Here is a 24893-nt window from a genome sequence, read left to right on the forward strand (position 1 = left end):
ACTGCTCTAAATACTCATTTTCTGACATTTTTTCTACTCTTGGTTCTACTCACCTGCTGTTAAAACACTCTGCTTGCAAGGCGCAACCAATCAGAGGAAGCCAGGCTTAAAGGGAAGAAGACCTTCAAGGGAGGGGAACTAAACCTGCTTATTTCATACAGTGGATGAACTGAGTGATTTTATAGGGTTTGTAGTCTCTCCCAGTCACACAAGATGAAAAGGGGAAAAAAGTGAGTGGCATCCACCTGTAAAACCATTCCTGTTTTGGAGGTTATCTCATTGTTGCCGCTCTAGTGCATGTGTTGTTAATTTCATTAACACCAAAGCAGCTAAAACTGATTACAACCTCCTCTGCTACTTAACTGACCAGATCAATATCCCAGAGGTTTAATTGACTTGATACTAGACTGATTAAAAAAAGTGTTCCTTTATTTTGAGCACTGTATAATGTGATATTGAAAATCCTCATATACCAGTATCGTTTCCTAAATGCTGCCAATACAAACAAAGGTAAAAGAATTTTGAGCAGTAATTTTTAGATAAAAGACATTTTATGAATTAAAAAGACATTTTATGACCTTGAAGGTCAAATAAGGTCCAAAGTAACATGAAATTTGGAATCCCCAAATATCATCCTATATGTGGTCAATACAAGCAATGGCAGTAAGAATCATAGGTTTAAATAGTTCTATATAGTATTATTATCACTTTGACCTTCATGTCAATCTACTGACCTTGAAGGAGAGGTCAGAGGTCAAATGTGACATATTTAAAATCTTTATACAGTACTTTCTATATGTTGACAACACACACTGCACTTGTTAGAAATATAGGTTATAAGGCTTTTGTCAATTTTTGACCAATAAATCTTTAAGTTGAACTTGAAGACCTTGGTGGATGTAAGCCAAATTTTAATGGACCCCACTCTACACCCCTACAAAGTTTTATCAGAATTCATTCAAAACCTTTCACTTATTGTGTTTACAGACAGAATGTCACATGCACGCACACGCAAACACTACCAAAAACATAACCTCCTTGGCAGAGCAGGTTGTGAGTTTTTAAAAAAATGTCCTCATGTCCTCAGTGTTTTGGCTACGGCCCTGTAAGGCATCTTCTCACACAATGCAGTTATACTAATTAACTTTTATTAATTAATTAATTAATTTGTTAGTAATATACAAGAATGGACGAAAGGCGGACTTTTGACTTTTCTGCCTTTCGTATATGATCCCTCCTTTCCCTTTAAACCGGGAGGGCGGGCGTATGAAAGGGGGGGCGTTGCCCGCTGTGTACGTGTGGCTGCTCCGCCGTTGCAGTCGCCTGCTCGTCGGACCAGACTGCGGATCACACAGGGGTAACCACTGGTGCTTACTGGGGGTGGAGGTGTCAAAAATGGTGAAGATTACGACAGTGAAGACCAAGCCGTACACGGACCAGAAGCCCGGGACGAGCGGTCTGAGGAAGAGGGTGACGGTGTTTCAGCAGAACCAGCACTATGCGGAAAACTTCATCCAGAGCATAATCTCTGTCATCGAGCCCGCCGAGCGCCAGACGGCCACTCTGGTGGTGGGAGGGGATGGCAGGTTTTTCATGAAAGACGCTATTCAGCTGATCGTCCAGATTGCAGCTGCCAACGGGGTCAGTAGGAGAACGAAATATTGTTCACCTTTGCCGTCCTTGCTGTATGTGTGTGGGAACGCTCCATACCCTGCAGAATAGCTTGTAAGCTAGCAGGGTCACATCAAGCTAGCGGTCAAGTCTGTCAGATGCTTTCCTCGGTAACTAGTCTGCTCTGCTCACTAGTTTCATATTATGCGGCTAGTCAAGAAATGTTAGCTATCAGGAAAGGTAGAGTAACTTAACTAACTTAATGCTAACGGTAGAAACAACGAAATGCTCAAAATATTTACTGTCAGGTTATTTATCATGAACTTGCTAGCGTAATTCGGATTAAAACGAGACTTTCTTTATTATACGCGTTAAAATGTTGCAAGAGGTTTACATCAAACGGGTTAATGCAATGCATTAAATTCGTGTTCTGCTTCTTCTTCTTTTAAATACAAGTGGCAGCGCTGGAGCCAGGATAACCTGTTCATTGATGTTGGCCTGAGTTCATTAAGACTGCGTAGTTTTCCATAAGATCCAAAGCAGGCAGTGAACCCTTGACAGGTGTCGCCATGCCTCCGTCTCCGATAGCCTGCGTGACCGTGGTGATCTTTCGGATAAAGTGCACGAAGGAGGTCGCTTACCTTTGACATTTACACTCTGACTCGACGTCTTTGATCGATTGGAAACACTTTTTGGCTCTTGTTCCGTCTTGCACAAACTCTCCAAAAGGGAACAAAACGGGTTTAGATGTTGGGAAAGAAGGCACGATAAGCCAACGTTGTGGTGTTTAATTAAATGTGTGGTAACTAACTAACTGCCTGCCTGTGCTCTGTTACTCAAACGATTTAAGCCATCGGGGGGGCGGCGTGATGTGCAGCCGGTCACGTTGTTCTGCGTATGTCTTGGGCACAGATGATGAAAATGCATCAGTCTTTTTGTCATTTTATTCATTAAACCATATTAGGTTTTCCGTTTGGTAGTACCGCTGACATTATAAAGTGTAAGGCAGCCTCATCACTCTTTGACAGGACATATTGCAGTCTAGCTTTAATCTGTGACCTTTCTCATGAGATGGCCTCTCTGTGTCTATTGCTTTGAGTGCAAAGCAGTGTTGCCAAATGCAGGGTTCCTCTGTGATGCCAGTAGGTGTAAGTTGCACAAAGATGGCTGATCTAGGTTGCCCTTTGCATTTCTGGGTCTATGTTAAGACCCATTTTATTCACCATAGATTAAGTCACAGAAAGAAGTGCTTGTGTTTATTCAAAGCAAACCATTATGTGCTCAAATAGGCCAAGATAGCACCATGATTTCAAAACTATAAAAGGAGTCAAGATATATTTGCTATTTTTATATAACCTGTTCCGTGCGGCTTGAAATGCATTGGCTAGCAGGGCCAGCTGTAGTCATTTTAGCACCACAGTGCACAGTGCACTTACTCGATATAAAACTGTTGTTCCACATATATCAATGTGAGCAGATCTCTCACTTAGGGAATCCTCTGAGGAAAAACCTTTACAGACAGCTGCTAGTAGCAAATACAACTTCAGCTCCTGTTAGATTTGTCAGACTCAGATTTCATTATAGGTAGCCTCAACGCTTATTAATATATCTTACTGACAATGCTGTGTATGAGGCTCTGACAGTGTAGAGCAAACATTTTGATTTATATAGTGTATAGGCTATCTGTATCAAAATACCTGTGACATTATCATAATTTCAATGTGCAAATCACTATTGATCATTACAGGTTATCTTTAGTTAAAACTGCTGACTCAGTGACTCCCACAGTACCCAAGTTGGAGACATCTGCATGCACACCATATTATCCATTTACTCACAACAGACTTTGACCAATATGTTTTAGTGTAATTTAAAGTTGGAGTTCAAGAAATAAAAAGTAAACGTATTTGCTAATTTTGAAAAAAGAATGAAAAACAGATGTTATGAAAACCAACTTATGATGTTAACAAAATTGCACAGATGTAAATTAGACCTAAACTAAAAAGGTTAATGAGAAGAAGTGCATTTTTAGTTGAGATTTGAATCCTGTTAGTGTGGTTGAGGAGCTGATGTGGAGGAAGGGGCTGTTCCAACTGAGAAAGCCAGCTTAGCTTTAGGCGCCAGTCTGGTGCTTGGAGCTACTAACAGCTGCTGGTCAACAGATCCAAAATTGTAAAAAGTCTGATTACATAGTCAGGAGCAAGCCCATGGATGTGAGCAAAATTTAAAATGAAGCCATAACTCCACAGGTAGCCAGTGTGACAATGCCAAGACAGGTGAAATATGTTGCCCTCTAGCTAATCCACTGTGGATGTGGTGAAAGTGTGGATAACCTCAAGGTTATACAAAGGGGGGGAAAGGGTTTCATTCAGTTGTTTTGCAGGGAGCATCAGTGCAGTTGTTACATCATTGTAAGAGGTGCAAGGTTTGAGTGTGCTCCTATTGTCTGCCTGTTGTTCTGTAGTTTCCTCTCAATGTAAGCTGCAGTTTGAGCAATGTTTGAAGCTATGTCTCAGGTGCATTGGGTATAGCTGTCAGATGTTGCCCCCCAGATGTTGTAGAAGCAATAACAAAACAGTCCTTCCCATGTTTTTGCACCCCTGTACTTGTGGTGCTATAGGCAGCCATCTTGTTGGCCTTTGCCAAAAGATTCCAACCCTGCAAAGGAGGGTTGGAATCTTTTGTGGCATTATGAAAATGGTTTGGCATGCCCTCTTTTTAATTTACATGCATATGTCTGAAGGTAATATTAGATTGTATTAGGAATTGAGTTAGAGCTAGCGCTCTGATTTTCATGTTATTGATTCTCAGACGGACACCGTGACCTTGAATAGGTCTTCGACGTAGTGGTGTCATTCAATAAAGTAAACCACTCAAAATCAAAAACACTCTGCATGTGGAGTCTCCATACATTTGGATTGCACATTTCTGCTCCACATATTAAAGATTTTTGCAGTATCTCCTCCTATTTCTTTTGTCTGTCTGTGTACATTAATCTGTGCATGTGCATATGTTTTCCTGCTGGCAGATAAATCACCTAGTGATTGGTCAGAATGGCATCATGTCCACCCCAGCAGTCTCCTGTGTGATCCGCAAGATAAAGGCAGTGGGTGGTATCATCCTCACAGCCAGTCACAACCCCGGAGGCCCCAATGGAGACTTTGGCATCAAGTACAATATTTCTAGTGGAGGTGAGACAAGTTCACAGACCCAGTGTTTATCTAATTGCTACAGTCCCAAGTCATTTTATGAACCTTTTTCCATGTTCCATATTTGGGCATTGCCTGGTTCTTAACCACGGTCTTACTTTGTCTGTAGGACCTGCTCCAGAGGGCATCACAAATAAAATATTCGAGATCAGCAAAAGCCTGCAGGAATATCACATCTGCCCAGAGCTCAAAGTGGATTTGTCCAAGATTGGCAAGCAGACCTTTGAAGTGGACACTTTCAAGCCCTTCACAGGTAGAACACCGTGGAACGCAGAACCCTGTCTTCAACTGTGAAAGACAATTAGTTCAATTCATACCAACATCTTAAAATCTGACTTTTTAACATGATATTGTTTATTGAAATCTTGAATAGATATTGTTGTGAAATGTAAATTCCATATACTAGTGTTATCTTTGTTTAATGACTGTTAAATTTGTACGCAGTCTGTATCTTGACATGTACTAACATGTTAATTATGCTCCATTTCCTCTTGATTTATCTCAGTGGAGATCGTAGACTCAGTTGACGACTACGCCGAGATGCTAAGGGGAATCTTTGATTTTGCTGCGCTGAAGGAGCTTCTTTCAGGAGCCAATCACATTAATGTCAGACTGGATGCCATGCATGGAGGTATGGATGGGCATGTCTCAAATGTAGGCCTCTGTGACAGGGACTGGATTTGGATCATAAGTTCAGACAGTGGACACTGGTTCCTGAATGGAATAAATTAGCAAGAGACAACGCAACTGATTTAAAAAAAAAAAAAAAAAAAAAACAACTTTTGCATCTCACAGTGTAAAGAAAAGTTTATTCTGTCAGTGGCTCTGACAACATGCAGTGCAGAATGATGGCTCGTTTTAATGGTCCTCTCACTCCCTCTAGTGGTTGGTCCGTATGTGAAGAAGATAGTGTGTGAAGAGCTGGGTTCTCCAGTCAACTCTGCAGTCAACTGTGTCCCCCAGGAGGACTTTGGTGGCCACCACCCTGACCCCAACTTGACCTATGCTGCTGACCTGGTCAAAACCATGAAAGGTGGAGAGTATGACTTTGGAGCTGCATTTGATGGTGATGGTGTAAGTTCTTCAACTTTCCTTTTAATAGGAAAGCTGTACTGGCGAGAGCTGATGAATGAATCTATGATATCAGATCACATAAAATGAATTTAATCAAGTCTGATCTAATAAGTTTTCATTCAAAGTTTATATTTTCTTTAATACATGAGAGTCAGTAATCAAAATTTTAGGCCTAGATCCCAGAGTGAGACTGAATTGAACTCATTTAAACTTTGGAACAGCATTTAATGTGGAATGTTTTTAGTTGGCTGCTTTCTCTCTCCTAACTCCTGACACCTATCTCATGTTTCATGAAAAGAACAGACCAAATGCTTAACAGAAATCATAAGGCATACTTGCTCAACTTATTATTTTCAAAATTCTCAGTAAGTTCTTAGAAATGTTTTACAAAAAGTATATAGTTAGGGATTTTGAAATGCAGTTGGAGAAATACATGACACAGCATCTGTAAGGTTTAAAAAACTTGTTTGTTTTTTTTCCAAGAAGTACTCACACTAAACTGTTCTGCTGTTCAGTTAACAAACAAACAAATTAATACCACAGCTCAGGGAAACTAATCTAAGTATCCTGTGTGTGCCATTGTTCCATCCCCTCTTCAGGACCGCAACATGGTGCTGGGTAAACACGGCTTCTTTGTGAACCCCTCCGACTCTGTCGCTGTCATTGGCGCAAACATCAAAAGCATCCCATACTTCCAGAAGACTGGCGTCAAAGGACTGGCCCGCAGTATGCCTACAAGTGGAGCCCTGGACAAGTAAAAACCACAACAGCTAAAGTCTTCTTGGTTAAATTAGAAAAATTGCTGACGTACCACCAGTCAAGGATCCCTGTGTTTTCTTCTTATGTGGTGTATTCTGTATGTTCCAGTGTGGCTAAAGCAATGCAGATGGACCTGTATGAGACTCCAACAGGCTGGAAGTTCTTTGGGAATCTAATGGATGCTGGTAAACTCTCTCTGTGTGGAGAGGAGAGCTTTGGCACTGGTGAGACTCGGTCATCATGTTTATTTAGTTATGACACTAGTAAGAAAGATGTGCCCCTCACTCAGTAACCCTCCCTCCTCTCTCTGCTAATCAACAGGCTCGGATCATATCCGTGAGAAAGACGGCTTGTGGGCGGTGCTTGCATGGCTGTCGATCTTAGCCACCAGGAAACAGAGCGTAGAGGAGATCATGAAAGATCACTGGCATAAGTTTGGCAGGAACTTTTTCACCAGGTCAGGAAAGATGCCTGCATTATGGTTTATGAAATGGGAACTTGTCCCAAAAGATGAGTATTTCCTGTCAGCAGTGTTAGTAATTTAAAAAAAAAAAATAATAATAATGGTAAGTTTGGTCAAAACAGTTATAAGAACACTGCTTGAGACAATGCAGGAATGTAGGGTGCTCAGATGGCATTCTGGCACCTTCCAGTGGCAAACTGGAAAACTGCAGCACACAAGCAGCAATTCTTATAATTAGACTTTCTTTACCTTTTGTTGCTTCAAATAAAAATTTAAGTGATTTGTTTTATGAGTGAAAGTCAACACTAGTTTTTTTTTTTTAATCTCGGTTTAACTTCACATCCAGGTATGACTACGAGGAGGTTGACTCCGATGCTGCCAACAAGATGATGAAGGATCTGGAGACAGCAATGTCCGATCCATCCTTTAAAGGCAAAAAGTTCTCATCAGGTGATAAGACCTACGAGGTGGCCATCGCTGACAATTTTGCCTATACGGACCCTGTAGATGGAAGTGTGTCCAAAAACCAAGTAAGTGACCTGCAAGGTGGAGCCCATTAATAATTTTTCAGTCCATTAGTTACACTATATTGTGCAGCAGTGCTGTGCTTGCCTCAGATTTGAGGGGGTTTTTTCCCACTTCAGATGCTACTAAGAGTCTGTATTCAATTTAAAATGGATAGAGATTTCCAATTATAATCAGACCTGCTAATGATGCAGTTCAAAAACTGGCAAAATACTTGATGAAGTCATACCCCCATGCACATGCGCTAGTGTGAGTTATTGCACCTCGTACATCATATCGCCACATGTAACCACTTACTCGATATTTGAATTTGTCACCATCTCCCGTTTCTTTCCTTGCTTCCCTCCCAGGGCCTCCGAATCATCTTCTCTGATGGTTCAAGGATCATTTTTCGTCTCAGCGGTACAGGCAGTGCTGGAGCAACCATCAGGCTCTACATAGACAGCTATGAGAAGGATGCCCAGAAAATTTACCAGGATCCACAGGTGAGGACAGTGAGGAGTAATCCCAGCTGGCTAGATCCAGGGACGAAAAAGATTGGACAATGAGGTCATCAGATAGGAAAATAAACATTTACAAGACCAGAACAAAAGTTTTTCTTTTCTCGTGAATATTTATGTGAATAATCAGTTAAGTGGAGAAAAAAAAACAAAAAAAACCTGTAGTTTGTCACCCTGTTATCCATCTATATTAGAACACTTTAATATTCACATGGGCCTCTAACGCTTTTGGGTTGGCTGGGATGATCAGTAAAGTGCACAATAGCCAGCTCACACTGGGTGGAGCTCTCAAACAAGTTCCAGAGATTTTATTCAACATGGGAGATGAGATGAGAGAGATGTTTGGCCAAGTTTTGACTTATGACAGCTTATCGGAGCTGGTAAGAAGAGAGAGAGAGAGGGGGGGGGGGGGGGGGGGGGGGGGGGGGGGTGAAGTGTGTGAGTTCCAGCTAGACACTTCATAAAATGATTTTGAGTGGTGTGGACAGGGAGGTGATGTAGTACAAGTAAGGGGAGAAAAAAGTTGTACTCTAGTTCTTTATCCCTTTTGGCGCTTAGACACTATGAATGAACAGATAAGCAAAAACATACTGCTTCAGAATCGAAACTTGACAGATAAATGGCCGGCAGGTTAATGGTTCAGTTGTCTGACTTTGGGTGGGTTTGATTTACACACCCAGAGGATCACATCCTTTCTATGTGCAGATTTAGAGAGGAAAAGAGAGCCTCACAAAAAAAAACTACCAAAAGCATTTGTTTAATTCATTCTGTTCTCAGTGAATCACTTTGAATATAAATGGTCTTCAAAAAAAAGTCTGAAAAGAATAAATTTAAGAATATACAGTTAGGTCCATAATTTGCTGGACAAAGACAATTTTTGTAGTTTTGCCTTTGTATAGCATCGTAGTAGATTTTAAATCAAATAATTAATATATGATTGAAGTGCAGATTTCAGATTTAATTCAGGGAGTTTAACAAAAACTTTGCATTAACAGTTGAGGAATTACAGCCATTTTATACACAAAGTATGAAGAAGAAAAAGAACAGCTCCTGATCTAAAACAGACCACATTATTTGTCAAACACGGTGGAGGCAATGTTATGGCATGGGCATGTATGGCTGCCAGTGGAATCGAGCCACTAGTGTTTATTGATGCAACCCAAGAGTTTCTCAAGGCAGAGAAATGGGATATTCTTCAATGGCCAAGTCAGTCACCTGATCTCAATGCAACAGAACATGCTTTCCAGTTACTGAAGACAAAACTGAATGCAGATGCAGGTGCTGCAGTGAAAGTGTGGCAGAGCATCTCAAGGGAGGAAACACAGCATTTGGTCATGCCTACAGATTCTAGACTTCAAAGTAGGGCTGCAACTAATGACTATTTTGATAGTCGATTAGCCATCGACTAATCGACTATCAAAATAGTCAATTAGTCATCGACTATTGAAACGCTTAGGCGACTAATCGGATTATGAATCACATAATTATGAAATGACACTTATTAAGCTATCAGCTTTTACATTTAGCATAAGGTTATTTAAAATGTGGTAGTAAACACACGGAAGATGGATACTTCATTCAAAAATTTTAATCAGGTTTGCTGCTGATATAAATTTAACGGTCCAATTTTCCAACCATAAAAAAATATATAGTACATTTTCTTCCCTGTAAAACAAAGTTGGCACAGTTTCACCAGTAGCCGCCATGACTAAACATGCAGCTGAATGCATGTGTGAAGCTCGCCAGAGATAGACGGACAGGAAGATGTCTCACTCCGTGAAAAAATCATCAGTAATAAAAAAAAAAAAAACGACTATTATCGACAATTAAATTCGTCATCAACTATTTTTTATTGTCGATTGTTGTCGACAATAAAAAATGTATTTTCATCCAGGTATTTAAAACAGTCCTTACATCTACAATTACATTATTTGTCCACTTAATTTTGAGCCTCTAAAAGTGGGAGGCTATGTATAAAAACCATCAGACCCAACTGTAATTTTATTTTGGCAAATCTCTAGTTGGACCTTAATAGTTGATGTTTCTGCTCATAGGTCTGATACTGGGGCAGTTAAGGGCAAATACATAAGCAACTTGTCAATAATACAGAACCTAAAGAAGCTGCTTTCTATTGAAAGATGTCTATAAACTGCATGACCTGAACAGCACGCCCGATCTTCATTGTTCTTTGTATATCTCGTCATCCAGGTGATGCTGGCTCCTCTGGTGGACATTGCCCTCAAGCTCTCCCAGCTCCACGAGAGAACTGGACGCACTGGCCCGACTGTGATCACATGATTCTGTTGCCACACTGCCTCCACTCATGCTCAGCAACAGGATACCTCCACTCTCTCTGGGGGTGAAGCTACCCTTGAATGCTGTCTTGGCTTCAGTTCCTGGCTCTTTTGAGGGGGGGAAAAAAAAAAAAAAAAAAAACAGAGCTGGACGAAAACATGCAGGGTGAATACACGAGGAGCTCTTGGTTTTGCTCAAAGTTATCTAGTGCCGTCCTCTTAGTGCTAGTCTACAGTGAGCTTAAATGGTGTTTTCATTAAATGTTGGGGAAAAAAATCTACCTGAGGGTTCTGATTATTTATCTTAACTTCAAGTGACATGTGTGACATAAATGCATTGGCTCATGCTGAGAGAAATGTGAAGAAAAGGTTGGACTTTAGAAACAAGTGATGTTAGCTTCATGTCAGGAATAAGCATGTTATTGTCCAGCCCTGAATGAAACTAAGAAACTGCCAAACTGACCATAGTTCAGCAATTAGGGGAGGCTTCACCCCGTTCCCTCCACTTCCCACTTACCGACCTGGTGCCTTCTCCTCCTCCTGTTCTCCAAAACCACCACAGTAGCCTAATGGGGTACACTGAACCACAGTTAGTCTTGAACCAACACATCCACCATTAATAAAAGAACCTTACATAAAATGACTGTAGTCATGTTTTGTTTTTTGTTTTTTTTGGATAATAAATATTTGTCATCCATAAGTCTCAGAAATATGGAGAGAAAATGTACCTTCAAGAAAACAGCTAGTATTGAGACCAGCGGTAATTGCACAGAACAGGATTAAAAAAACAAAGCATTTGCGGGGGGGGGGGGGGGGGGGGTGGGGTTAAAATGATAGCTCTTGTTCAGTTGGGAAACGATTCTACATAAACTCAGATCTTTTCCAGCAGAGAGTGAGCCAAACTGTAGGACAGAGCTAGAGCTGAAGTGTTTCCAAGAAGGCAATTCCTCTCCAAAGACATTCCTGAGGAAAGCAGAGTATAAACTGATGAGTTCTCTCCCTCCCTCGCAAGTCTTCTTGTATTAATGATGGTCACCGTAATCCTGCCGATTAGTTACAGTGTCGGGAAGTTGAAGGATCCCCAAAACTATGTAAATGCAAAACAGTAACTTTTTTTTTTTTTTTGGAAATGTAGTGCAAGACGATATAGGTACATTACTGGTGTGAACTTTTTTCCTCACATGACACATTTTAGAGTTTGCTGCAATTCAGTTGCACGGTGCTTCATTCTAAACACAATCAGCTCCACCTGTTTGCACAAATGCCTCAATGACATATAGCAAGTAGTTAAAGTTCATGAGCTGGACTTAATTGTCCAATCAAGTTGTATTTTCTTGCAGCTATCTAAAGAGTTTGATGTATGATGACATTATGTTACAAGTGACTGTTAATATACATTTCCTGGGATTTTTAGCTTTAAAACAAACATTTCACATAGCGCTGTTGACAATTATGTGCCATTTCTGAATGAATGTTTCAAATCTTTAATCTTTGTTTACATTAAGATCGCAGATAGGAGTTTGAAGGTTGATTGCTAGTCTTCAAAGGTACATTTGGGACATATAAATGCCCTAAACAGTTCCTCTCCATCCCCTTAGGAGTTGCAGTAACTGGGTGGAAACTTTTTCATGCTGCATTGTTCAGGCCCTGTCAGGCTGACATAGCGCAAAGCAAAACGTGTTCCCCTTGTTTGGCTCATAATGGCTTACAGGCTGTATTTGGATTGGCTGTCATTACATCAGGTAATCGCAATAAGGCTTACATTAAGCTGACCTGGTCCAAAGCTATTAGATGTCCAAATGGCTTTCTCTGGAGCTGGCACATAGCCGTGTGTTTTTAAGAGCAGCCTGTTCATTGCTCTCATACAAGAGGGGCAATGTGGCAGACAAAGACATCATTCTCAAATAAGAACCAAAGAAAGCAGTGCTGTTTTCCTCCCTGCTCATGCTCATAGAAAATATTTGAAGTAAAGAGCAGTTTTAATAACATCTAAATATATGCAGTAATCATTATTACTCAGTCATCAGTATCATGCTTCAAAGACTGGCTGTCATTTTATAGGTGATTTCAGAATGCTGCTGGTTAATGTACTGTATGTTTAGCTGATTCAACTCATTGTCATTGTGCGCACAAGGCACACAACGAAATGATTGTTCCAGATCACTCATCCAGAGACGAGCATGCAGCCAGAGACCAGCACTATCGTTAGGCAATGTGGTTTAAGTGTCTTGCCCAAGGACACAATGCAGCGTAGGGACAGGGGCTCAAACCAGCAACCCTCTGGCTGCAAGGTGAACAGGGAGAAAACACTGAGGTATGCTAAATTACACAAGAATGACACTGAAAATCAGTGGCAACAGGTCTCATGGAGTAATGAATACTGATTTTAATTTTTTGGTTCAAATTATTGTCTGTATGTATGGAGGAGATAAAAGAGAGGCATAATAGTGAGTGTCTACAGCCATCTGTAAAACACGGTGGAGGCTCTGTCATGGTTTAGGGCTGCATTTCAGCCAGTGGTGTTGGGGATCTTGTCAAAATTGATGGAATTATGAATGCATAAAGGTACCATCAGATTTTGATCCACTATGCAATATCATCTGGAAAGCATCTGATTGGCAACAACTTTGAATGTCCTTCAAGAAGCCTGGTGAACTATTCCTGAAGACTACTTAAAGAAATGACAAGAAAGCTGCTTCAAAGAGTTCAGGCTGTGTTGAAGAATAAAGGTGGTCACACCAAATATTAACTTTCAAGCTCATTAGAATTATACAAACTCCATTTTTGCCTTATATATTGTATTTCCATGTATGTTTTCACGTTTCAATAAGTTGCTGCAGCTATTTGCTCATTTTTATAGCAAAATACAAAGAAATTAGGGCGTAAGACCTCTGCATAGCCCTGTAAAGTATGAATTTATATAGTAAATTGAGCCACCATAGAATCAAGTGAGCAAAATCACTCAAAAAAATTTTTATATCGGATTTTTAAAATTATTTTAAAGGGGATCCAAAATGTAATTTGGCAGCCCAAGATGCAGAACCAGTGCAGCAGCTGATATCTTAACCAAACTGACAAATCCAAAAAAATCAAACAAATTTCTGTAATTTTCTTTTCTTTTTTTACATTTCACCAAAGGCAGCTGAGTATGCTGAAAACATACAGCAGCCTTTTCAGACTGTCAGAAATGTTGAGGGATATGAGGGAATTTTATGGTCATCTCAGGCCCTCAACACTCCGTTATCCCTGTCAGGCATGACTTGTTTTTTCTGACTGATATTTTACTTTTCTCTGCTGTATATATTTTTTGAGTTAGCTGATGTTTTTATCTAATATCCATTATAATGGATCCCACAAATGTAAAATGTCAAGAAGTCATCGAGGCCAATCCTTCCATGTCTGTGTCTGTTTATGAGACAATGTAAAGGTTACTGCAAGTGATCATGTTAGCATTCAAAATGGGACTATACTGTATTTTTTAAAGTGAAGACGGGATAAATGGAGTATGTTTGTTATTGGAAATGGTCAATTTAATGTGCTGTTTAGAACCCTGAATGGTGCTAAGTGAAAAGCAACTAAGCAGAGGTGAATCTAAATTCTTCTGTCTAGTGAAAGCATGGTATCACTTCTAGTTTTTTTTGCAGGATGTGAACAAGCTTTGGTCTGTGATGTTAAAAGTGTCTTAGACAACCTCAAAAAAAAACCAAAAAAAACTGGCAGTGATGGATGTAGAGGCACCGTATGAGTCATCAGCATCTTTACGCTCTCAATTTTCCGGGTGTGGAGCTCAAGTGTACAGGATGATGTGTGAGGCCATAAAAACTGGGACAAGATGAGTTCTGACCACACAGTTTTACCAAACATTGCATGAAAGCTGGATTTAGTCCAGTTAGAATCCTGTCCAACTCTTCCTCTGGCTCTCAGGCAATAAGTCAACAAATACTCAAGAAGACAGCGCACTTACATGGCCCATTGTCCTGTGGAGTGTATGTTTGATGGAGAGACCATCGGGACCTTGTCAGAATTTAAGATGAAAGAAATGTGTGCGTTGAGGCCTTACCACAAATAAACAAGCTGAAATTTACTGTAGCGGGCAAAAAAAAAAAAAAAAAAGCTTTTCTCTCATCGCTCCATTTATTCCCACTCCATATACAAATACAAACAAAACAAAGACGATGTAGTAAACAATCAGCCCCCATAATGTTTGTTACATGTATTCAACTGCAGCCTTTTACTGACTGAAACTTCACATGATTTAGGACCCAGTAGACAAGAAAGGGACAATACAGCATTGCCTTGTCTCCCTTGACCAATTTCCTTGTGTTTTTTAGAGGGTTTTGAAAGAAATTGGGGGAAATTGGATATCTTTGCAGTTCCTAATTATATATCACAAAGGTGCTACCTGCTCACAGTGAAGTTCCCTTTTCCCTTAGTGCAGGAGGAATTGACTGGGGGGAAAAAAAAAGGCCTCTGCAATTCCGCATGTTGCATGTCGTATAAGCACGGACTGTAGTGAGCTCCTTACAAAATTACATTTAGTTTTGGAGTGAGATGGGGGATTGGGCAGTGGGAACCCAGAGGATGCAATGAGGCCAGTCTGTCTGTGGGCTGTTTAAAGATGTCTAAACTGTGGTGGAAACTGTCCTCAGTTATCCGCTGCTCGAAGAATGTGCAAAGTGCTAACACATTTTCAGTGAGATGCGAGGAAAATCGGATAAAAGCACACATCATTAGTGTTATTAGGATGGAAAGAAATAGAAAACATGGTGAGAAGATGTTGGGCGCATTTTTAGGGGCTATCATTATCACCGTCATCCTTTCATGCTCTGTCATTGACTGAGACATCATTGCCCAGCTTTTAACAAAGAGCTTCCCTGTCCAATTGCTACAGCCACAGCAGAAACCCCAAGGGATCTGCTCTTCAAAGAGGCCTTGAAAACGCCACTCCACTCCAACATGAAAGTCAGATGACTTTCACCATGCATGGTTGCAATTTTAATAATCGCATCCTCTGTCAGGCAAAATGAAATCGATAGACATCAAGGAGAGAAAAATAGGCCGGTGTCAGAAGTAATCTCACTACTCGACTAGCACAGTAGTGAGGTCTTCCACCCCTCTGAGTGTCCTCACTAAAGAGACAACCACCTACACATTCATCTGGTCACTGGTCATCTGAAAAATCAAAAAAGGTGCTTCGGAGAGAGAAACACAATTTACAGTTTATGTACATCATCTCACACGTGTCTGCAGACTGTAATCAGTCATGCTCAATTTCTTCTGGTTTGAGAGTTATTTCGATTTATTTAGTTTGAATTTGCTCTCCGTGTGATATCACTGGAGAACAAAAGCCCCTTTGTTGTCTTAATTGAAATGTTATGTGAAATCATGCGGATGCAAAAACACAAGTTCTCTGGTCCCCAAGAAGCTCTGCCAGAAGTCCTCAAAGTAGCAGCCCGCAGATTTGAGAGGTCTGAGCTACACGTTGACGTGTTTCAGTGTCAGAGCTCACTTCACTATTTCAAATTAAATTAGTGTGAGAAGAATGACAATCTTAAAAAACATCCCTGATTTTCCCACCTTTAAGCTTTGGTTTGAAAGAGTTTTTATATATATAAAATGTGTTAAAGTGAGCCTGAACAATCACTTGTCATGAATTGTGTTTTTATTTACATGTTGAATTGACCGCAGCCCTGGTTTCGATCAGAGCATTGGGCAGCAGTTCCAGTCTGCTGCTTCATATCTCTCAACCACTGTAATCACTGTATTTTTGATTTCCTCAGCTACTCAAGTAGTGGTGGACTGAGGACACTTGAAGGTGTGTTGACATACAATCTACAGTATTACTGAAATTTAACACAGAACAGTCTTAATGTTTCTGGATCTGGTTGTGTTGTATTAGTTTAACCCGGCAGCCTCACTGAGATTAAAATCTCTTTTCAAGAGAGACTTGAGAACAAAAGCAATTACAAGAACACAGCCAGCAGATGGACTCTGGACCTGGACTCTACTAGAGTAGCTTTGCGTGATTAACAATTCAAAACAATCCTTATTTATCACACTGGGGCTCAATGCAGCCCCTCAGTTCACCCACTGACCGAAACAGTGTTAGCTCCCTTTCCCCAAACTTTGAGGCACCTTTCATTTGATTGACTGTCTCTTGTAAACAAAAGGCTTGAACAGCAGGTGGGTGGGTGGGGTATCTGTGCTCACAGCCAGTGCTGTGGGCCTCAGATGGCCATATTAGGGATGTCTGTCTGAAGTTGTGCTTTTAGAGAAGTCTGAAGCCTGAGCTTTTGGCCCATAAGGATTGCTTGCACATGTGCTGACCTCATTATTTGAAGGTCACCTTTAAGGAGTGGTAATTGTACGGTATGACATTAATGCAGATGGTTTCTTAATTTGCTTGTGTCTGTTTGTTTGTGTGTTTTCCATGTTGCAGTGCATTGAGCTTTAGGGCCAGTGTACAGACCACTGAACACATGAATTTGACTCTAAATGGAGGATCATGAGGCAGGCACAGACCATGTCCTGGACTCTTGGAGCTGACAAAGAGCAGGGATATCTGAGGTAGATTACTGTGGCTTGTGAGCGACCCACTTCATCGTCTCTTGAGTCTGGAAAATAATTCAGTGTCAAGCATTATTTATGCACACTTTTCCTTTATTCTGTAACAGTTAAAACATACCTCTGAGAGGATGACGTTTCCCTCTAATGAGCAGAGGTAGGTCACAGTACTGGAGAACCGGAGATACTAAATTGCTACCATTCTTGTCCTGCTCCCCAAAATGGCTTTCAAAATGCTCTGTGTGCAGACACACACCTGCAGAGACAATACATGTGTCAGAATCCAGACGTCAGCCGAGTGAAGTTAAACAGGATGTGGATTTACAGAGGAGAAGTGATTTTGGTCAATCATACTGGAAACCTCTGGAATGAATAATTATGTTAAAGTGTGTGTGTAGACATTATTATTCAAAGCACAAGAGAACATTGTGGTCTTTTTTTTACACTTCATCTTTCCAGCTTTCATCTGTTTTTGTCCACTCAATGCATGGACACAAATCAAACGAGTTAAACATTTGCATATGGTTCTTAAGCATGTTATATTATGTTAAAAAACAAAACAAAAAACAAAAATATACTAAACAGCACCAGATGGATTATTATCAGCTACAGAGAGATCAGTTAAGCTCCATTAGCAGTTATTTATTAAGTCACATTACTTTGATCTTCTATAAGCTGAGCTCACAGGAAACAGGAACTGGTGTCCATTTAAAAAAAAAAAAAAAAAAAGACTCCAAAATTTGTGAAGTGGGTACATACCAGGGAAAACCTAACCCTTTAAGTGTTCTCTAAAATATCATTAGTGCAATAAAGTGCATTCAAAAGACTTCAGTTCACACTTCTTGAATTAATTATAAGTGTATTTTTTCATTTGAGAATATTTTCCTTCTTGTAACCACTGGACCTTATAAGTCATGAGTACCAGTGACAGCTTGGACAAAAATGGCTGTTTAGTGCCCCTCAGCCTGCAAGGAACTGAGGAGCTTTCTTTTGTTGCTTAGGTTCCTCCACCAAGGAGTCAGTCAGTCAGTCGGTTAGTTAGTTAGTACTAAAAAAACGGAGGGATTTGCATGAATTTTTTTTTTTTTTTGGTCCAGCTTATTTTATTTATTTATTTGATTGATGGTTATACTTCATTTATCTGATAAAGCACCAAATTCCTCATAACAACAATAAAATGATTATAAAAAATATAAATATACAAGCAAACATGTAAATGTAAAAACAAGAACAATAAATAAAATTAAAGATCTTTTTAAAGTTTATCCTAAAGTTTAAAAAAAGAAAGACTTGCCATGGTTCAGAAAGCACAGCTGGAATTACTGATCAATTCCATTACACGTCTCAGTCATCAAAGTAAACCAGCATGCGCAAATGCAGGCTCTCTCCCAACATGAATACACTTCAAACATTTCTCAAATTTTATTCACAAATGGGAGAACATGAGGTAAAGAAGTGGACAGCCTCTGCTTGCCCTCTGGACAGTTCCTGTAATGCACGCACGATGGCGACACTTGGCAAATCAGAGCCATGTGGCTTCTGTGGGCACAACTCTCCCAGTGAAGTTTGCTGGAAGGATTGAGCTCAGTCGGAGGGAGAGACAGAGAGGAGGCAAAGTGAGCTGGGCTCAAGCGAGGAGGAAAGACGCAGACTCTTGGACAGACGGAGACAGCTCTCTTCAATAACCACGTTTATTTTTTATTACATAGAGAGTTTTGGTGAGGTTTGAAAGAGCTACGGAAACAACTTAGAATTGATCAATTCGCTGTATTTTAAGGGGTTACATTTTTTTTTTTTTTTTTGGAAGGACTCGAAATTTAATATTGCGTGCGGTGGATGTGAAAAGCGGGCAAAGGTTTAACACAGAGCCGAAGGAATGTATCCAAACCGGGCAGCGGCGAACAAGCGTCTCTGGAGATGTCCAGCCTGCGCTCTCTGGATCGCCCTGCTCCTCCAAAGTGCCCTGGACCTGAGCGCGTCTGGTGAGTCTCCAAAACTTTTTTCTTCCCTCTGAAATCATTCCCGTTGTCGCTCTGCTCTTCTCACTCGCAGTTCGCCCCAACGCTCAAATATGTAATCTGTCAACCTTGACGAAAAAGTCGCTGCAAGGGCTTCCAGCACGTTCCCAATGCGCTCCACAGCGGAGTTACGCTTATTAATATTATTTTAATCGTACTATAAAGACACTTTAAGTCATCCATCACCGTGTTTACACTTGGATGTATATTTTAAGACGACTCTTTGTCTTTGGCTACTGAAATCATCTTATAAGTGACCCCATACTGTTGGCCATCGCTCGGCCTCTCTTCTCATGCAAATGATCTTTGGTTTTTAGATTATCGTCCTATTGTAATTCTCAAGCCTCGGCACGGGGAAATACTTCACTCCACTGGCAGACAATAGGGGTGCTCTTAACGAGTCAGCTGGATACCCATTGTGCCGCCACCACGCCCCTCAAAACTCTGAGCGTTAAAGATAAGGAATGTGTAAATGCTTATTTAAGAGGCAAACAACTACTGCGTGTAATTTTAGGTTTGGTTGATGTTAGGAGGGTTGTCACTGTTTGAGGCAATAAAATGCGGACGCATGGAGAAGCCTGCGGCCTCTGGGAAACGGGATTATATTTAAGCATAAGTGTGTTTTACGAAACAGACATTTAAATAACTCTTCAGCTTATTTGTGTGTCCATTGTGGTCAAGATTACTTTTTTTTTTTTTTTGGCTCATTTCTCATACTACTGTTTGCACTGCACAGCTCCATGCGCCTGTGTTGTATTGGTATTTTAAAGCAAAGATGGCCAGATAGTAAATGTGAGTGGCCTGTGGTTGACTAACATAAGTATGATTGAACTCAGTTTGAGCTGAATTTGAATTGTTTATGAAGCTACTCCTGGAAGGCATTTTCCTTCTTTGTCCTGGCTTTTAAGTGTTTACTAAGTATTAAACAATCCTCCCCATCCAGACCAGTAGTGATGAATTGTCTCCGGAAAGTTTTTTGGGGTTTGCTTGGATTACCTCTGTCCTCCTTAAATGCTTTTTGCCTGTTATTTACAATGAAGGTGTGCAGCATATCCTGCACTGGGCGTCAAGCATTTCACCATGACCCTTTTTTTCCCCCCTCTCTTTCGTCTCTGCATCCTCAGTCCTCTCTTTTTGCTCTGAGGCAGGGAGGAATGTTAATCCACATTACTTAAGTGGATGAGTTAGCTATAACTTATAACTCAAATGGAGTTTTATGGTTGAATATGAAGTGGAGGGGAGCCAAAACTCCCTGCTCCTCCAGGTACTTCATATCTGGAAAGAGACAAGTGGAAACGACTGCATTTCCCCTGCATCCAATCTAGAGGGGAAAATACTCTGAAAACTAAGTTTCAAATGGTAATATACTGTTTTCCATGAAGAAAACTCCCATTGGGCTCTCTTCAACTATAAATAAGCTTCAGTCTCTTTTCTCCCAGAGTTAATCAGCAGCCGCTGCTTCCAGTGACTTTCATTCATTCTGTCCATTCAAATGAATATAATTTTGTCGGGAAATTAACTGGTGTGCTGCAAAAAAATGACACTCACTTAGATGGTTTTTCTTTTCCCTTCCATTGTATCCTCAAACTTGATTGCTTAATCACTGCACTTCCAGGATAGGTTTGTGGATGATAACGCTGGGGGTGCTGTCTTGTCTTTCTGCGGCTCACTGTAATGGGAAGAGTCAGAGAGGAACAACAGTGTGGTTTCACTGTAATCAAATGCTAAGAGAATAATGCTGGACCCCGTGATAGTGGCTGTGTTGCGGTCGCAACCGAGTCAGCGGGACAAAGAGGAAACTTAAGTGTGGTTCTTGTTGTCTTTATTTGCTGTTGTCTGGTGTGCCGGCCAGTCTGTGAGCTTCTATTCAGAGGTCAGAGGTCACTGGTCTGTCACTGTGGTTTAAACACGAGCATTTCCAGGAACAGTCAGGAGTTTCCCCGGCCACAGGACAGGATTTTGTTTATGTGGCGGACATGGCAAAGGATGTGCAAATTAACGGTTAAAACCTGTGCGCCCTTTGAAACCTTGCTTTCCTTGTTCACAGGATGAGAAAATTTCAGTTAGTGTGCATGATCAGGTTATTGCAGGAAATTTTATGGTTTTGCCTATGCACCCCCTCACCCCAAACATTCTCTCCTCTTTCCAAAAGCAGTTTAAGCATCACTATCAGCCCTCGGGGTGCTAAAACCAATGGAATTATGCGGAACAGATCATGAGATTTTATTCTTATGGGCACAGCTTCGCTTGTAAATCACAAATGTCCTTGTCTGGAGGTCAGTGCCATGCATTTGTGGACTGTGGAGGAAAAATTAAAAAAGACCCTGAAAAACCCACCTAAAGTTTAATGGGCCTTTTTATTTTTGTCCAAACATGACTTTAGTTGTGCCAACAGGGCTTTTTCTTATACAGCTAACCTGAGATTGAACCCAGGTGCAACAGCATGGAAATCAGATTTCAGCTTAAAGCAGCCATCCTAACAGTTGAACCTTTTATTTGAACATCAGGGAGGCCCTTGCGTGCTTGGTCACTGTCGTTCCGTCCATCAGCTAAGCAATAATCTATGACGAATTCATAAACCCGAATGGACAAAGATGTTTGAAATCTGTGTAAACTGTGTAAATGTTCTTGAATGTGGGACATTCACCTCTGAGCATGAAAGGTCCTCTGCAGGGCAGGGACTATGGGAAATGTGTTTAGAATTGCATTTAGCCGTTTAATAACACTTGGGAAGGCTATAAATCATGTCGGGTGGAACTGCCTGGCTACAGTTTTCAACGGGACACACTGTTGACAATAAAGGCACTTCACCCCGAGAAAATACACTTGGTCTTACAGGCTGAGTGTGTAGGTGCTTGTCCTGGTCTGTCTGCTACTGACGTGTCTATCTGGACTGTTTTATGTCCCCTGGTGTTTTCTTAGACTCTTATTGAGGGAGCAGTTCTCACGAAGTGAAAAAGAGCTCCAAATTTGTGGTTTCATTTCTTTTATGAGTGCTTGTTAAAGTTTTACATATCAGCCACTCCCTCTGGTGATTTATTTATTGATTGATTTTAAAGCTCGCTCGGTGCATATTATGGCTGTTGCTGCTATTTCTCACCCATGTGCGGCTATTTCCAATTATTCAGTGTTTCATTCAGATGCTCAGGGAAATATTTGGCTCGGTCTGAGTGGTACATCCCCTTAAGATCCATGACTCTGCTGCGTCTAAAACTCAACTCCCACTCTTGACGTTGCACATTACACCAAGTCAGGCTTGGACTGCCGTGCATCTCTAAAAGGTTTTGGCAGACAGCGAAGAATGTGGCAGGAAGCGTATGTGTGAAAGAGATGTATGTTCTTTTTTTGTGTGAGTGGATTCTACATATTTTGAGGCAGTTTGACTCCGTTTGGAGTGTGTGAAACCGGGAGGAAAAAAAGCATAGATGTTAATGTAATCAGCACATGGCTATAAATCATAAGCTCAGACTCTGTTTTATGTCACTGATTTAAAGCACTGGTGTGTAAACTATGTCGTGCACTGGCAATTACCCGCTTCCCACTCGTTATTAGGCACATGTGTTTGACGAGGCTCGGTGTGCCCCAGTGTTGCCACGGGGCAAACTGTTTTGGAGAATTTTGTGTGCTAATTGTTTAACTGATGTACAGCCAGCGGGCAATTTGCTCCGAATGATAATAAAGGTTTCAAGATATCAAATGACTATTTCAGTGCATTTTTTCCTGACTTGTCTATCCCCCCCCCCCCCCCCCCCCCCCCCCCCATAAGAACCACAATTACAGCATTCACAAAATAGGGGATTCAGAAGAACTTTCATTATGCTGCCGGCTGGAATGTCCTGATAATATGCCGTCAGTGCTTGGTTGTCAAAGGAATTTTGAAAGGAGAGCCAGATTTGAGTTTCCCTTCTTTGTAGATCTGCTCTGCCAAGTGAGGCAAAAGCCTTTCTGTGAGTGGTGAGAAGTGTAAATTTCCTGCATTTGCGTAATACTGGCACCAAAAAAAAAAAAAAAAAAAAAAGCTCCACAAATCGGACTCTGTGGAGCACGGTAGTGTTTTAGTGGCCAGGGTTCCTTGGAGAGGCAGCGTTTAATCAGAGGCTAAAAGCACTGCGCTCAGATCCTCTTTGGAGACGTTTGATAAAGTTTCTGCCACTACAAACTGTAGCCAAGCGTGAAAACCTTTTTCCTGCAATTTACTGTCTGCACAGGAGGTCAGCCTGTTAGAGGCAAAACCTCTACAGGGTTCAAGGAACTGCAGCACTGGTCTGGATTAAGGAACACAAAAAAAAAAAAAACATTGGTTCAGGCTTTGGTGCTGCCATTGAGGAAGCCAGTGTGTAGATGGCACTTGAACTATTTTAACAGAGCACAAGTCTAGACTGAGCGGGGAAATAAGCAGCATTAAGGTGGCGCTCTCAGAAGCAGAGCATTAATTGGCTATATTTTCCCATTCCATCGACTGACCTGCACTGTATATGTCCAACCACAAACGAACCTGCTTTGTATACCCTTCTACTTGATGCTTTCTGTGTTGATGTCTTTCGGCTGCTGCCTGGAAGACAAATTATGCCTGCCACATTAAAAAAAAATGCTCTGTGCTGTATTTTATACACACAACACAATGAGCCCTTTGCTGCAGTTGTAAGGCAAGCTCTAAGTGCGAGAGCGTGCTGATGACAAAGTGACACTTTAATGAGTCTAATGGAATAAGCCACACATACTGCATATCAATTTCCCATATGGACTTGGCACGGTTTTATGTTGTGGACTGTAGGGAGTAGCGCTGGTTTAAAGAGCTCTAAATGTCACTGAGCCCACTCCTCGTTGGAGTTTAATCAAATTACTGCTTTGCTAGTGTCCTCCACAGCCCATGCTTGATATGTGGAGATCATGCTACATTTCATTTAATAGGGGGGTAGGATGAAACATGTCTTTTTAAATTCTCCTGTATGTGCCAGAGTAAATCGTTTTTAAGCTCTGTTTGCATAGCATTAAGGACTTCAGAAACTCCTGCTGCAAGCAGACGGGCAGATCTCTGATCACCACACAATTAAATCTTTGTACAACGCCACACTCCCACCATGGGATTAAATACCTCAAACTTAATGGGCCTCACTGCCAAAAAAATCAGTATTTGTCTTTCAAGAAAGATATATTATTAAAAGATATGCCACGGTCAAATTTCTGTCCAAAAATGGAAATATATGTACCCTTTCTACAAAGCTGATTAAGCACAGGGTTCCAACTAATTAGCATTGCCATTTTTATTTAATCTGCTGGTTATTTTCTGCATTCAGTTATTAATTAAAAAAGTAGTGACCACCTATTACAGTCTAAGATAACTTCTCCAAATGTTTTGTGTTTCTTATGACTAAAGCTTCAGAACCCAAAGATATATGATTTTTTATTTTTTTTTACAAAGATCTAAAAAAGGGGAAAACAGAGAATCATCACAGCTGTGATGCTGGAACCACAAAATATGCAGAATTTTGCATTAAATCAACTCAATCAACTAATCACGTAGTCATCATGGCTAGAACTAAAGGTCCCAGACCCATGTCTACATGTGGTAGCGGTCTACTGCCACTTGGGGGCGGTGTCAAAAATATGTGAAAGAACTGATAATCGGTGCCACATTTGTTCATATTTGGACTTTTGTGGGTCCTTTAACGTTGCCTCTGCTTCACAGTGGACACAGTCCAGTATACAAAGATCCTTTGTGAAACTGCTGCAGTTTGAAAAATGATCCAAAATGATGCAAACTCTCCACTGCAGCCACGGTCAGTGCTTCTCCTCAGTGCTTATATGACCTTAAGTAGTTTTTGTGGTTCTTCAGCGTTTGACCTGCGCACAGCGTCATCTCTGTAAGCTTTTTG

The 24893-nt window shown here is 40.9% G+C and overlaps 2 protein-coding genes across 2 annotated transcripts in view; both read left to right on the forward strand.

Moving 5' to 3' along the window:
* The first annotated feature begins 1290 nt into the window (after positions 1-1290).
* pgm1 (phosphoglucomutase 1) lies at positions 1291-10712 on the forward strand. Its single transcript, XM_030727802.1, has 11 exons — positions 1291-1641; positions 4640-4802; positions 4930-5073; positions 5326-5451; positions 5704-5894; positions 6494-6648; positions 6762-6877; positions 6975-7110; positions 7463-7646; positions 7992-8126; positions 10350-10712. The coding sequence occupies exons 1-11, from the start codon at positions 1396-1398 to the stop codon at positions 10437-10439; spliced, it is 1686 nt and encodes a 561-aa protein (XP_030583662.1). The 5' UTR covers positions 1291-1395; the 3' UTR covers positions 10440-10712.
* A 7896-nt stretch (positions 10713-18608) lies between these two features.
* ror1 (receptor tyrosine kinase-like orphan receptor 1) overlaps positions 18609-24893 on the forward strand; it is a 131806-nt gene continuing 125521 nt past the window's right edge. The window contains exons 1-2 of the mRNA XM_030727681.1: positions 18609-18717; positions 18807-18981. Of these exons, the coding sequence (XP_030583541.1) occupies positions 18876-18981 (106 nt within the window). The 5' untranslated portion in view covers positions 18609-18717; positions 18807-18875. The remainder of the gene's footprint in view (positions 18718-18806; positions 18982-24893) is intronic.

Source organism: Archocentrus centrarchus, chromosome 4 (assembly GCF_007364275.1).
Source record: "Archocentrus centrarchus isolate MPI-CPG fArcCen1 chromosome 4, fArcCen1, whole genome shotgun sequence".
NCBI classification, from domain to species: Eukaryota; Metazoa; Chordata; class Actinopteri; order Cichliformes; family Cichlidae; genus Archocentrus; species Archocentrus centrarchus.

What these genes read in the sequence shown, in the direction of transcription:
- pgm1 (XM_030727802.1), top strand. Translation starts at nt 1,396, where the DNA reads ATGGTGAAGATTACGACAGTGAAGACCAAGCCGTACACGGACCAGAAG. An exon ending in GTACAATATTTCTAGTGGAG is followed by an intron (nt 4,803 to 4,929) that starts GTGAGACAAGTT and finishes CTTTGTCTGTAG; the next exon opens with GACCTGCTCCAGAGGGCATC. An exon ending in CTGCATTTGATGGTGATGGT is followed by an intron (nt 5,895 to 6,493) that starts GTAAGTTCTTCA and finishes TCCCCTCTTCAG; the next exon opens with GACCGCAACATGGTGCTGGG.